This window comes from Bombus huntii, chromosome 7 (assembly GCF_024542735.1).
Source record: "Bombus huntii isolate Logan2020A chromosome 7, iyBomHunt1.1, whole genome shotgun sequence".
NCBI lineage: Eukaryota > Metazoa > Arthropoda > Insecta > Hymenoptera > Apidae > Bombus > Bombus huntii.
In genome coordinates, this window is record NC_066244.1 from 8,177,855 (window position 1) to 8,192,820 (window position 14,966).

Below are 14,966 nucleotides of genomic sequence, written 5' to 3' on the forward strand. Positions count from 1 at the left end.
AATATGAAATTTTGAATTGGTAATCCCATGATTCTGAGTCAGCAAGGTTTCACAATTAAGAATGCGATGTTTACTGAAATTATATGTAATCATATATTTTTATCATTTATTTTTATATCTGTATCAATAATTCGTGCCATGAATTTCGTGGCGATCGATTGATCTGCTTACAAAATAACATGTGATTTGCTTAAAAAAAAGACGCTCATGGTCCATCGATATTATCAAAACTTTTGAAGACCAAAATTATCGAGATTTTATGCATGCTGTGTTTCATGCGGACAGTGTGTCGACTCAACTTTAAATTACAAACAATTCTGGAATTACAATTTCCGATCGCGCCAATAGCACACGAGAAACACGAAAACGTATACGTAGGTTACTCACTTCTCAAATAGAAGATAAAGCGGCTGTTTTTCTACGCGTGTAGTTCGTGTTCATTTTGTACACGTATTAATACGAGGGGCCGCTTTCATTTTATGTTTCTGCGCAATATATAATCTTTAAATTTTGCGCAAAGTATGTAATATGTATTTTTTAATTACTCGTTCCCTACAGATTAAGTACTCGTGTTTAACTTAATGTACTTATAAATAAGAAAGAAAGAAGTATGGCTCATCGTAATCTAAACGACACCAATATAAAAGTAATTAAAATTACAATACTTGCAAAATATCGTCCCTTAATAAGATATACATTACACGAATGGAATCATTAAGTATCAAGCTAAAAGAGAGCGCGACAAATTTGTTCTTTTACATAGCATTTTTTCCTTTCTTTGTCCTTGTTTGAATACATATCCATTTTTTTAAATGTTAAACTTTTTCAGTGAAATGTGACTAGTAAAACGTTAAGTGATATAAAGTGATGAAACTAACATATCGTAGAACGCAAGTACCATTTTTAAATTCATTTAATGAAAGGAAACGAGAACCGTGTACTGATTGCAAGGCATCAATTAGTATAGTGTATATAATTTCTTCTGTCTTCCCTTTTTTCATTTTACACATTGTACTACATTTATTCCACGGTGTATCTAACGTTCAACATTCGTGACGCTCCTGCGAACACTGCATAAGTACAAATTACAAGAAATTTTTAGAAACAGCTTATTTTCTTTCCTTATATCTAACAGGTTACTAAAATATCACCGGCAAAGTTGTAGAGCGAAATTACTTATCACGATAATTTCTTAATTACAGTTGAACGATTTTACGACGGAACGATGTAAAATCCACTAGAGCATGTGATAATATTCTTTATGATAAAAGAAAATCAAAGTTATGAACTTCACAGTTAAGTCAACATCAAGTCTCAAGTAGAGAGAATTATTTCAACAAGTACGAATGTAAAGAGCAACGGTTTCCAAACAATTAGGCAAGCTCGTATATTATCAAAAAATCTAGTAACATCAGTCTTCTGTTCACAAGAACTTCAATTCAGAGTTGCAAATTGAATTCAATTATTGTTCTATATATAAACATTTTAGTTTGAGACTGACAAATGAATATTACATTTTCGCCAGTTTTGATTTTAGAAACTGTTGCTTGGACGAGATCTATTTCACCCGATAGGTGGGATACAAAGGAAAAATTTGATCACAGAGACGATGCGCAGAAAGAATGATCATTTCTGACCGCGAGAACTGAAGCTGATGTGGATCGACATATCGCTTTTGTGCTTTCACTCTGGCATACAACTTTCCGTAAAGTCAAACGCAAGAAGGAGCGAGGAGAACCGAAGCGTTTGCGCATTATTCGACACATTTTCATAAAAATATTCTTTGAAACATTACAACGTATATTACCCTGAGTGCTATATCATTTCTCTCTCGATGCGGACCAACTACCAATTCTATTTACATAGATACAGAAATATTACGAAAAAAATAGACATATTTCCCATATATATACGTACGTATGTACCTATATATGTATATAATCTTAAATTGCCTCTCATTCAAGAACCAACCAAAAGAGTACATATTTATAGCTGTTCAAAATCTGAAACATAGCTCGCGTGCTTTCTTTCTCTGTTCAACGAGTGAACGCCGATTACGTTACGCTTCCTCAGAAGTATTTGATCGGGATTTGACAATTTTCCCGTTCTTTTCCGGTGATTCGTTTAAAGGCTGAGAATCCTCTTGAATGGATTGTGGATACTTTTGGTCGGGATAGTTCCATGCTTGGATGTCACCCGTACCGAAAATCTGGTATACGATATAAGTGCCACATGCGACGCATGCAGTTACCCCAAACACTTGCCTCCAAGCGTCGAGAGTTTGCTGTGAAGAGAATTCTCTGTTATTTTTCCATACGGAGACTAATTGTTGCAGATATTGCGCGAGGAAACTAGGCTTAACCTCTTCATGAGTAGGTGATTTCTTTATAGGTATATGATAAATGTATAGATTGAAAGCTTACGAACGAAGAGTTCGTGGATTATTAGAAGGCGAAAGAGTTAAGACAATCCAGGAATATGTAGAAAATCTAAATACGATTATTCATCTTACGCGAGGGAAATTTATATGGAAAGAATGAAAGGGAGCGGGACTTGAAATAAAATAAAATGTTCACTTACGCTTTTTTCTGTGAGAAGACCAGCCACGATCGGAGATAAAAAACTGGCGGTCATGTGAATTGTCTGTGCAAATGCTAATACTGGACCTGGTACCAAAAAGTTATACGATAAAGAGATGTTTTACAGGATATAATTCGTAAGATTGACTTTTAATTTGTGACTTACCAGCAAAATTTGGTGCGATATCGACGATGTTGGCCATCGCCCCTGCGTAAGCAGCAGTGATCAGAGTAACAGCTATGAACCACACCACTAAAACGAGAACAATGTTGCAGCCCAGGTAGCCGATCAACACTAACATTATTCCGGGAATTACTTGCGCTACGGAACAAACAATTCCAGTGTTAATTGATTCGTGGTGAACAAGAATTTTTGAAGTTTGAAGTGGTCTTTATTGAATACGTACAAAAGGCGGTAAAAACTTTCCTGACATTCGTCAACGACAAAATCTGTCGCGTCATGAGAACGTCAGCTATATAACAGAAGGCAACAGAGCTGAAGTAGCTACAGATAAACGGTAAACCAGACAGCACTCCATTCTAAAACAATAGCAAAATTCATAATAAGAAGATGATATTTAACAAGGTGTGAAGAAAGCGTTTTAAACATACCGCTTGGATGCTGAATCCTAGGACTGTCTTCATGTACATTGGTCCAGATATAATGAAGATGTAATGCACCCATATCCTTCCGAATGTGGTAATCCCAATAGACCATGCTGGCCAGGATCTGAGAATGAAACTCCACGGAACCGGCATGCTCTTCGAATAATAAAAAATTCGTTTAATTAAACAAAAGTTTGGAATCATTAGCATGGAACCTACGTTTAACTTAACGAATTTTGAAAAATGTAAGCTTACAATTAGAGAAAGCTCAGTTTTTCAAAATTAAAAAAACTAATCGCAGGTCCAGTAGAAAAAATAACAGCAAATTTTTAACCAATAGAGTAATTTTTCGCAGTGGCGAAAACAACCACTTACCTCGCTTGCGTGAACTTGATTTACTACGCTGCCTTGTATGTATCGTAGCTCCTGCTGAGATATTCTGGGATGCGCAGCTGGCGTATCGAAGGCGAAGAAGTACCAGAAAAGGCACCAGACGGTACCGATGGTGCCGGTCGTATAGAAGACCGCTCTCCATCCAAAATGCGCGATGATGAATCCGCACAGTGGATAGGTTATCCCAATGCCGAAGCTGAACCCTGAATATAGATATCTAGATATTAGGAGTAGCTCACCCCACGACCCGGAAGGAAGCTGAAACATGATGCTTGTCGAATGGCTTCGCCTTGGCTCGTGTACGATTCATGCGTGGCGACGATCGCTCTTCAGCGGTGGCGTATACATATACAGCGTTTCACCCTGTAAAGCGATTCAAGTAGAGACTTAGTATGACGGGATGAGGATGAACGCACGTGACGATGCTGGCTACAGTGGGACAATGAAACTTCTATACCTGAAAATATATCAAGAGCCAAGTGCAAAGTGCTACGAACCTACGCGATATCGCATATACGCATATTATACCGACATTCTTCTCACTGTATATTTTCAATAACATTTCGATTCATTGGAACGATCAATAGTATGTCGAATTGATATGCCAAGGAAGTTCACGTAGATTTATGTTTCTTTTCTTTAAAATAGGAAAGTATATTTGTCCAATTTTGCAGAATGAAAAGAACCAAATGGTAAGACCGAGTGTTAATTTCATTTAAAATTTTGCACACGTATGTACTTCAAAAGTGACACAACTTAAACAAGTTTTTTGGTAAATCGAGAAACTATTTAAAAGGTTACAGAAAGCTATTCAATAAACATATAATGTTTGTAGAAAAAAAAGAATCCAAGGAGCATTCTTAACTGTTGAAATCTATCTTTGATGGTTTTGATGTTATCGCAGTACTGGATCAATCTGTAGAAAGATTTCCTCCGATTTCAGTGATTTTTAGATACGTTGTAGAAATGGATATTCCGAGAAACTTCTTCCTATACATCTAAACGCTGAACTCTCTTAATTTTTGAGATATTTGCAAAAAAACTACCGATATCACTACAGTGAATTCTGCCTGTAACTGTGCGTCCGTGGCAGCATATGCGTCAGCATCGGTTTGACGATCGTGTCATTCAAGCGAGCCCAGCGCTTATATACACTGGAAGAAATTGTTCAAAATATCGATTTCCACAACCTATTAAAAGATCATCGAGATTAGGAGGAAAGTCAGTCCTTTCACAGTTTCATCCACACCTGAATAACATATTTTGAAATATATATGCTATCGAGTAACAATAAATTTTGCGAAATATTATTCTTTTCATCGTGCAAGATTCGATAGAAACTGAATCGTTTTGATCTCTTGATTTTCTTTCAAGATAATTTTATTTATCTGAAATCGAGCCTTGATTATTAACATGGTACAGTGTTTCATGGAAAATAATATGATCTTCCGTCCCTCTGCTGATACGTCAACTCGCTTATATCAATCGTAATCAAAAAATAATGATTATATTACGTGCGATCAGCAAAATAAAAGACATTCCATACGGGCGATTTGTGTAATCGACAACAGCAGAGAGATATTGCACGCACCAAGGCTAGGCCGTTCAGACGCGAATGAAAACAAACGGAAAGAAAAAATAAAGAAGACGACATGAAACATCGCTATATGTTATATCGTTGCGTTACATAAAAAACATTATCGATCGTTTCCGGGAAAGTTTGAGTGAGAAGGATGATAACTGTATCGCTCGATCGTGAATAGAGGCGTGTACGAGATTCTCCGGGGCGGCAGAACTAGCATAGAATAAAATGGATAACGATGAGAAATATTAGCGTGTACATAAAACATGTTGCCACCGAGCCTGACTGATTCAACCAGCTGGAAGTATACTCGGCCTTTCTCATGCTGTTGAGCGGTTGCTGTTGAGTATACCTCGGTCCGGCGAATGCAACCACGTGGAGCTTAAAAAGCAATCAGACAACAAAATGAAAGAACCGTTTATTGCTCAATAGAAAATTTGACTGACACGCACATAAGCATATCTGTTGGTCCGTGAATTTTAACTGAAAAGAACAAAATCTTTCGTTTATTTCTCTCGTGTTTTTTTTTTCTTTTTTTTTTCATTTCGAACAGGATAAAATGTGTTTCTCATTCGAACTTCCGCTTCTCGTATTCTGAAAGAAGCGTCAGACCATATTAGTGCATTATCGTTGAAAGCAAAAACAGAAAGAAAGAACGACGAACAGACACGAAATTGAAATTGGATTTATTAGATCCGCGTGATTCCGGCGTCGTGCGTGTTGAAATTTCGCTACAATACACAAGAAGAAAGGTTATTAGCGCCGATGGCACTCACCTTGGAAGGAAGACATGAAACGCGACCGTTCCACTGGAGGAATCCAGTGTCCGACGATGGCGTACATCGCAGGCCACGTGAGTCCCTGTACACACGTAATAAACATGTTTCGGACGGTCATAATAACACCGAACATCGATCATCGATCTTCGATCTTCGATCGAATTTCATCTTCATGCAAGATTCTTTATACCTCCATGTATTTCTCTTTTTTATCGTAAAAGGAGACTTACACTAGCAATGCCCTGTATACTACGCAGCGCGATCATAACCCCATAATGAATTTCCGCTGCAGAGGGCATCAGTAAACTACAGATCGCCGTGATCAGCTGCGAACCACCAAAAACTGTCTTCGTGCCAAAGTACTGCGTCAACACGCCACCGACTACTTGTGACAGGATATAACACCAGTAGAATGAGCTACTAATGGCTGACTGTATGGTTGGACTCCAATCAAATTCCCCTTGATCCTGCGTAAAAAGATAATATCTGTTTCTCATTTTATGAATACAGTTTTCAATACTGTTTCTGCAAAAAATTCCATCTGAGATTAGGCATTATATAGGGTGAATCAGTAAGAATGATCGCCTGACATAACTCGTAACCTATTGGCTTTATCAAGAAATGTTTGAAATAAAATTCGTTGTATTCGATGGACCTAATCGGGTGAATATAGTTTGATTTTTCAATATCTTACGTTTTTTGGGATATTAAGGTAACCTGCAATTTTTTAAACGGTACCGTATATTTGTTTTAACCTTAATCGATCCAGTTGGACATTCTCTACAAGAAAGTTTGTAGACCTATCTATACCAAAAGGCCATTAGTTTACCAGATATTTTGATTACAATTTCTCAAATTTAATGTATGAAGAGCGAAGATAATGTTAAAATACGAATACCGCTTCGCGTCTTTCCTTGTTTTTTATACGTTGAATTTGTCAAATTAATGCAATTAATTGAATGCTAAATTAATTTCTTTTCTGGTATAAATAGATTCATACTTTTTTATAGAGAATATCCAGCTAGATCATATATATATATAAACAATATTTAATTCAGCAGGCCTCTTGAATACATTACGTCATATTTCGAACAGTTTTTGTATACAGCCAATAGGTAATGAATTATTTAAGGTGATCATTTTTACTGACTCATTTTGTAAATGACAGCGCCAATCGGTTGTAATTATCACCGAATTTGATAAACTTTGATAAATTATCACGATTACGTAAAAAGGTATATACTTTGTGAACAACCTGTCTAATTACATCCGATATATAGTAAGCGTAACATGATATCAGTTTTAATCACCATGTCGATTGCAACTCGAAGGTGGAATTTGCCGCTTAAAAACAATTAAGTTTTGTTTTTAATAAAACTTCGACGCTTTTCGCGAATAGAATCGGCCACGTAATATTACGTGGACAACATTTCTAATCTCCTGGTTAAGATCAATCGTAATCGATGCGATCTACGTAACGCAATCATGCTACGTGCCGCCATTACAGCAAAGCATCTATCGAACTATGGACTTCTTAGAAAAAAAATCAACATTATAATTATATGTATGATGTTTCGAAGATTCGACATGACAAAGCTAAATGAAGAACTTTATAAATTTTAATATTGTAGGAGTTCTTTTGTGTGTAACTGTTCTCTTTGAAGGTACATTTCAAGAAACGATGCTCGTTCGTAATAGACGCATACGACCTCGACTTTGCCTCGTTAATTTTGCAATTAAAAAGACATTCGCGTGGCGCCAAGTGGCTCAAGAATCCACACGATAAACGATTTCTCATTTATCCATAATGATACTACCTCAAGTCTGATCGGTGTGCTGTTGTTGGTGAACGATGTGCTCGGCGTTACGTAACAATACTGGGACGTCACCGTAACATTGGTATCCGATGTCGTGGATGGTGGTTTCACCATCGCCACCATGGCGATGTTGATATCGTTCCTCATCATGAACGAGACCGTGAATCCCGAGAACGACAGCATATAGAGCACCACCCGTGCCGGCACCAGGTCTGGAAACGCGAGCATGCTCTGTGATCCACGTATCATCGCCCTAGCTCGAGCTTTTTAAATGCTCTCTTTCCCCTTTTCTAACGATTCGACATTTTTTTTCACACGAAACTCCTACTGTATTTCACAAAATTTTATTTTTTTCTTTTTTTTTTACGTTTGATAGTTTGAAGAGTCCTTTACCTCTCAGTTTTCGCAGGCTGCAGGGTGATCGTGTCTTATATATGGTATGATCTTCGTATCTGCGTAATAGATACAATTGATATTTTTATATAGAAACCAAGGAATCAATTGAGTTATAGAGAACGAATGAAGGAGACAAAAAAAAAAAAAAAGAAAAGAAAGAAATGTCTCGACGTCGACGGTTATATGCCAAATGGGATCGAAAAAAAAAGAGTAGATTCAGATTGTCGACAACGAGACATCCTAGCGAAGGGAGCTGTTCCTTCATTCGTTTCTTTGTCGCACTTTTTGGATACTCGGAATCGTGTTAAAGAGACGTTTCTGTCCATGCAAAAATACCAGTCCAAGAAAATTGATCAAAGTGAATCGAAAGAGGAAAATATTTTCTCAGTCGGCGTGTCTGACAGGTGGCCGTCCGAATTTACTTATTCTTCGCTCTTAAAATAGACTCGGTCTTCAGATTCGTCCTTTCTCTCTATGCTATTGTTCGTGTGACGTAAAGATACACGACTCGCGGCAAACAATCCAGTTTAATGACAGTGGATATTTAATGATTAACAATTACAGTGTCGTACTCATCGACTCGATGTTACAATCAACCACGAGCTATTCTGTTGCATCGACGAGTAAAAAAATTAGCATTCTTACCTTTGTGAGTCTTCCATCTTTATGCCGGTTGATAGCTGTTCCATTGAAAAGTATCTGGTCGTGGAACACCTGCGATTCAGAAAAAGAACGTGAAAAAATTAAATCGTAGATATTTATGAGATTAATTAAAGATCAATCAAAGCTATCTCCTGATGTCTAGATAAATTAGATCTTAATCAAATTATATTATACGTTAATAGCGCCTGGGCGGTTGTTAGAAAGAATTATGCAGTGGTAGATCACCGAAACGTTAATAAGAATTAATAGACATCATTACACTACGGCTAAATTAGGCATTATTAGGCAATTATAGGCATAATTAGGTATTTAGGCATTATATTCATTCTATCTATATCGTCATTATCATACCACAATCAGAATGTCTATTAACCGATTAACGTACATAATCGATTCACGTGAAACTGTGCAATCGTTTATCTACGCACTTTTACATCGATCACGATACAATGATATAGCAATTTCACGCAACGCATCGATCTATAAAGATTTATTACATTTTTATGTAACTTCCTCACGATTATACATTCATCAAGATTCCTTGTCCCATTCGCATAACAATTATACATAATTCGACTGCAATTATATAAACGCTGTACATAGTGGCAGTTACTGGTTCTAATTAACTTCGCGATTATTGCTTCAATGTTCCCTGGTAACAATATGCGTTTATTTTTTTGTCTCTATTTATCTTTCTTTCAGATAAAAATAGATACGACACAAAATGAATATGGAAATGGTATTTTGCAAAACATATGTAAGATGACAAACGAAGCCCGTTTTCGCCTTTTTTTTACGTAACGATTAGTTTTCTTGACTAGTTTATGTCACGCGTCCTTATTAGAGAAATGGGATCGATAAGGAATGAAACGTTCAGAATTTAATAGTGTGCTTGTTAGGGCACGATGAAATTCCGACACGAAGCTCATATACGCGGCATCCGACGAACGCTATTCAAGATCCACCGCCCTCGCGAATTATCGAAGGTTGAACCGCTAGACAAGGCAGAAAAGCTTATGCATTGGCCAACCGCGTTGAAATATTCTTTTCGAGGAAACGTTGCCGCAGTGTTCCTGGGAACGTTTTCTCAAATTGTATTGCGCTTTCTGTAATGACTATGTAACAATCGTGTACATAGCATCCTCGCACTTAGCTTGTTTACGATGAAACGATTTTAATTGAAATCGCATTAAAGAATAATTGAAGACAACTATATGAAATATATTAGTTGACTAACAAGAAGTATATTATGTATATATAATAACTAAACTATTATAAATATATTACTGACTACTATGTTAGCATAATTTCTTCGATAACGATATATCTTTTGATTAATTCACAAGCACAGTGATTCATTATTTGTTCACGACTAGCTCGGCTTACTAGAAAAGAATGAAAGCAATAACATTTAATGTCGTATATTTTTTGTGCCTTTCTCAGCGATCAGATTCCCGCATGTGATTCATTCCACAAGTGCATTCTCACAGGAAGTATACTCGTACGTAATAAGCTACAGTATTGAAATCGCGACGAGTTTTCATAATATCTTTGTTCCCATACAGAGTGCCTAATAACACATGCTCGAGTGACATAGTCCTGTTATCTACTTTTGCATGGGTTCTGCTCTTCTATTGATATTACACAATCGAGTATTATTGACAACAATCCTTCGTTACATATTATCACGATGTTTTGTGCTTCACGGTGGGACAATCCACGATATAGCATGCAACTTGGATATCGAATCAACCTGTATCGCGTGGATCATTTCTACGTCTTGAGTTACGATTAATTAATGCGAATAGTTCTTTGAATTTCTAGCTGGACTGTTTATCATATTCAATTTACATTCAGGTTATAATTTTAAGAGTTGCTTTTATGTGAAATACAGATGTAGACGAAATGAAATATTTGTTTTTTTAAATTATCTACAGCTGTGAATAAGCAATGTCATCAAAATCTTAATCGCGGTTCCTTCTGATATTGTATTATCTTTGTGTCAAAACTGCTGAAATAACATCACTTGGCTAGTTGATTTGAAAAATTCATGAGACTCCGGCATCTCGAAGCAGGATAGTGATGAAGCGAAAAAATTTGCAAATTTAATCAAACAAAACTTTGCTATTCGTAGAAATTGTTTCCAGTTTTCACGACATCTGTCTGCGAAAAATAAAAGAATATTAAAGGAAATCGAACGGAATACTGAATAAACAGATACGTAATCGCGTCCATCGTAATCTAATTCGATTACAGGTCTATATTAATAATATAAAATGTAAATATTTGTACCTGTACGTAAGTATGTCTGTGTTTGAGGTAATCTCAGAAATTATTCAATCGATTTATAATCGTACATTTGTAAAAGTAAATTTCCTCCAGGTGGATACAGGCTATATTTTACTACGTTTATTCTTTAGGGAACCAAGCAATGAGCACAAATGCGACGCAAATCGGATTAACACAGCTTTCTATTATAAATTATATCAATCACATATAAAGTAAATTAATTATTACCTAAACAAATAAATTATTTCTACTTCGCGATTCTAAATTCACTGTAATTTATTTCTTAATTATTTTTATTATAGAAATAAGAAATAATTATTTCTATTATAAACTACAGTGAATTTTTAATCGCGAAATTAAATTCATATTAATTCTTCGATGAACCGAGAGACAGGCTACTTACAGCGTCGAAACACGTGGCCAATTCAAGTCTTCTTGATCAATGTCCGCTCTTGTCGACAGTATTTACACCGAAACGATAAATCCCGGATCAACTTCCAAAGAAGTAATGAGTTCGGTGCCACGAGCACACCTATACTTTCCACAGCAACGTTTATGCTTTTAAATGGTTCACCTCTTACTACAAATGATACGAAGGCGAGCGCAAATAAATCAACACTATCAATTTGCCCACTCTCATTGCTCAAGTAAAATAATCTAACAGATTATTGAACGAATCAAAATGTAATAAGTTTGAAGATTATCCAATTAAAATTTTTATCGTAGATTCTATTCTTGGCGATGAAATACGCAAATCTACGCAACGATAATAAATACTCAGTACAATAGAATACACGCGAAACAATAGAGGTTACGAGTTACAGTTCGAAGACTCAGGTCGAAACAAAACTAAAGAAAGTCTCCGACTGATAAATACGAATCACAATACTCGATGACTGGCGACAAGAAGCAGAAAAACTAGAGACGTCAACAAACACAGAAACTAGAGACGTCAAGAAGCAGAGAAACTACGAAAGAGTCGAAGGAATCATCCCGGACGAGAAGAACAGCCGACACTGAAAGGCGACCAGACCACGAGGCATTGACTATCTTCCAGGCCCCACCACCGCTTCGTTTTAATCGACTGTCTGTCGGGTAGGAAGTCCGCAAGGATTGCAAGCTCACCGCGAGCGAGGAAACCTGACAATAACGATGACATTTTATGTTATGATAGCTCGACTGTTACAAAGTGGAATAGCGTTGAGATGCTCCTCCCTGCCCGGATGTCGTATCAACGCGATCAAGTAAACAATGTCCAATACGACAAAGAACAATAGGTGTTAATTGGAGTTTGAAGGCGAACCATGCGACCATTCCAGCTACTTATTACTTTTCATTATGAAACTTGATGAAATTTGTCGCCACTCGCGCATCGTGGGGCCGATCTTGTCCCGAGTCCTTTTGCGTTTAGAGAATCACTAGACGTACAATAACGCACGATAGAAATGGTCGACCGCGATTGGTCGAAATTACACTCGTAAAGTATAAAGAAGGTAGTTAGTATATATGAAACATGAAGAGAGTAGTCAGTAAATCAGTTTGTTTGACATAGAATTGTATCCATGCCTTCGTCGCAGCGACCGTTCCTAATTTTGTAAAACGAACACGTGTTTCGCTTTCGAACTGGAACAATTTGAAATTGAAAGGCCCGTATGTATTGTGGCAATGCGCATGAACTAAACACGCGATTAACAAAGCGAAGAGAATGTGATTTTGTTCAAATGTATTTTGCATGCATGAGTCTTCCGGTATGGAAATGCTTGAAAAATAACAATGTTGAAAATGAAGGTAAAAGGGTAGAGGCGTAGATCAAGCATTAGGAAACGTTACGATTATGTAATATGCGTATATATATATATATATATATATATATATATATATATATATATATATATATTTATACTATGACAGAACCTTTTCAAATATTTGATATATAAAACTTATTCTGTTTCCTAATAAGTTATCAATGGTACGATAACATAAGAAAAAGGAGGGAACACGACCGTTGAATTTTTCGAGATATCGACATGATTCCGATGAAAAATGTTCTTTTTCGGCCATACTTGAACGCCACGAGCGGTGTTCGTGAAATCGCAAGGTCGTCACTATGGAGCGGGTCAATTTTCGCCGATCGATTAACTAACCAACCGACTACGTGGAAGGCGTGCTATTCGTTTGCTTTCTGCGTTGGATAGATCATTATGTACAACAGGTGTCACTCGATGTTTCATTTCATATACGCCATGTCATCAGAAACTTTATGCAGAAATCGATTATAATCGCCAAACGACATACGGTTAATAAGAAATGCACTGTTAGCATTTTATAGATGCTGTAATATATTTATTATCCAGCACTACATAGTAAGGGTGTTTGTGTAAATATTCGTTGATGTAACAATAATATTTATTTTCACTAAGTCTATAGCTGCACGTTATCCTTAAAACTTTTCTATCTTCTATTAACATATTTCTGTTTTCCATAATTGATCTGGATCAATAGAAGCTTTAGAAACACAGCGCTTCATAACTAACAAAATCTGTCGCAATAAAAAAGCAACTGTAAAAAATTATTGATAATAAAAAAGCGTGAAGAGGGAAAAAGATAGGATTGTTCCTCAACTTCATCAATTAAATATCTGTTTGAAAACCAAACCCGATTATTGCACGAGGAGGAAGAAATATTTATACGCTAAAGTTTGTTCTCGGTCGCATTAAGCTTAATTATTTCTTAGTTGACCCTATTAAGCTGTATGAGTAAGACGGGTCGCACAATTCGCTCCATGGAAATTCTTGAACCGGCCGGCGCGGCATCAAATTAGACATGTGACTAGTTCTCGTGACATTATTGACTGACCTCAATTCTCCGATTTATCGGTTTCCAGAAAGCAACATGTCTATTTGCTTATCTAAGTGACGGAAAGTAAACACGCACACATGCAACATGGAGCTTGTATTATTGAAACATTACAGGAACACGATCTTCAAATTCTCTTGCCTAGTTAATTTCACACACAGTTATCTCGTTCCTGTAACTGACGTAAGGGATTTCATGCTGCAAAAAAAATGAAGGATTAGGAATTATAAATGTATACAAACTGGGATTAAGATTGTGGAACATTCTGTCTAGTTATAAATAAACACCTATGCTTCAATAACATACATACGTACATAATGAACAATTTATAGGTACTGAAACATTCGAGAATATCGAGAATATGTATATAGCAAGACCGGTAATCTCAATAATCAACGCAGCAGTCATAAGACGATTGACACGTAATTAGTCTGTTACGAAGGTGCCGCAGGTTACATCATCCAAGATATCGACGACCATGGAACTAATTTCGTTTCATCTACTAATCGTTTGATATAAATAAAAGTTCTCGAAATATAACTACTGTGTCAATAGTTCGGCGGATTCTAACCTCGTCGTATTGACGCTTGCCCGTGATTTCGAGGTTATGTCCGTACGAGAACGGTGTTCTCGGAACGGATGCGGCACGTGGCCGTGGCCTTCGTAGTCAGAAAGGAGAATAGGGGAAAGAAAATAATCGATCGTGATAGTAACTCACCCCGGTCAGGTTTACTTCCGGCCAAGAGTTGTTGAGTTCCGCGGTCCTCGTTCTGATTCACATTTTTAACCGAGAGCGGACGTTCCGCCAAGCTTCACGCATTCACCAACATTTCTTTGGTGGCAGAAGAGATCGTGAACACAAGAACTTGGAACTGACATTCGAACGGAACACACGAAACACACGTTCACCTACACAGCATAGAATCACGATGACAACGATACGGCGTTTCTGGAAGGCTCGTTGTACCGAGGCGTAATGATCACGTGACGCAGGCGCGAATACGCT

The 14,966-nt window shown here is 36.9% G+C and overlaps 1 protein-coding gene across 4 annotated transcripts; it reads right to left on the minus strand.

Moving 5' to 3' along the window:
* Positions 1 to 69: 69 nt before the first annotated feature.
* LOC126867970 (sialin) lies at positions 70 to 14,917 on the minus strand. 4 transcript variants are annotated; one of them, XM_050623065.1, is made up of 12 exons: positions 14,679 to 14,917; positions 8,798 to 8,866; positions 8,150 to 8,208; positions 7,757 to 7,968; positions 6,170 to 6,406; positions 5,937 to 6,021; positions 3,561 to 3,781; positions 3,192 to 3,341; positions 2,987 to 3,119; positions 2,746 to 2,901; positions 2,581 to 2,666; positions 70 to 2,284 (listed from the first exon to the last, which is right to left on the minus strand). In XM_050623065.1, the coding sequence occupies exons 2-12, from the start codon at positions 8,839 to 8,841 to the stop codon at positions 2,060 to 2,062; spliced, it is 1,608 nt and encodes a 535-aa protein (XP_050479022.1). In that variant the 5' UTR covers positions 8,842 to 8,866; positions 14,679 to 14,917; the 3' UTR covers positions 70 to 2,059. The 4 variants fall into 4 exon arrangements, with proteins under 4 accessions (XP_050479022.1, XP_050479023.1, XP_050479024.1 ...); XM_050623066.1 differs by lacking the exon at positions 14,679 to 14,917 and adding an exon at positions 11,508 to 12,838; XM_050623067.1 differs by lacking the exon at positions 8,150 to 8,208 and having other exon boundaries at positions 14,679 to 14,916.
* Between the last annotated feature and the right edge of the window lie 49 nt (positions 14,918 to 14,966).

What these genes read in the sequence shown, in the direction of transcription:
- LOC126867970 (XM_050623065.1), bottom strand. Translation starts at nt 8,841, where the DNA reads ATGGAACAGCTATCAACCGGCATAAAGATGGAAGACTCACAAAG. An exon ending in TTTCATGTCTTCCTTCCAAG is followed by an intron (nt 3,782 to 5,936) that starts GTGAGTGCCATC and finishes ATCTATATTCAG; the next exon opens with GGTTCAGCTTCGGCATTGGG. An exon ending in GAAAGTTTTTACCGCCTTTT is followed by an intron (nt 2,902 to 2,986) that starts GTACGTATTCAA and finishes TTTGTTCCGTAG; the next exon opens with CGCAAGTAATTCCCGGAATA.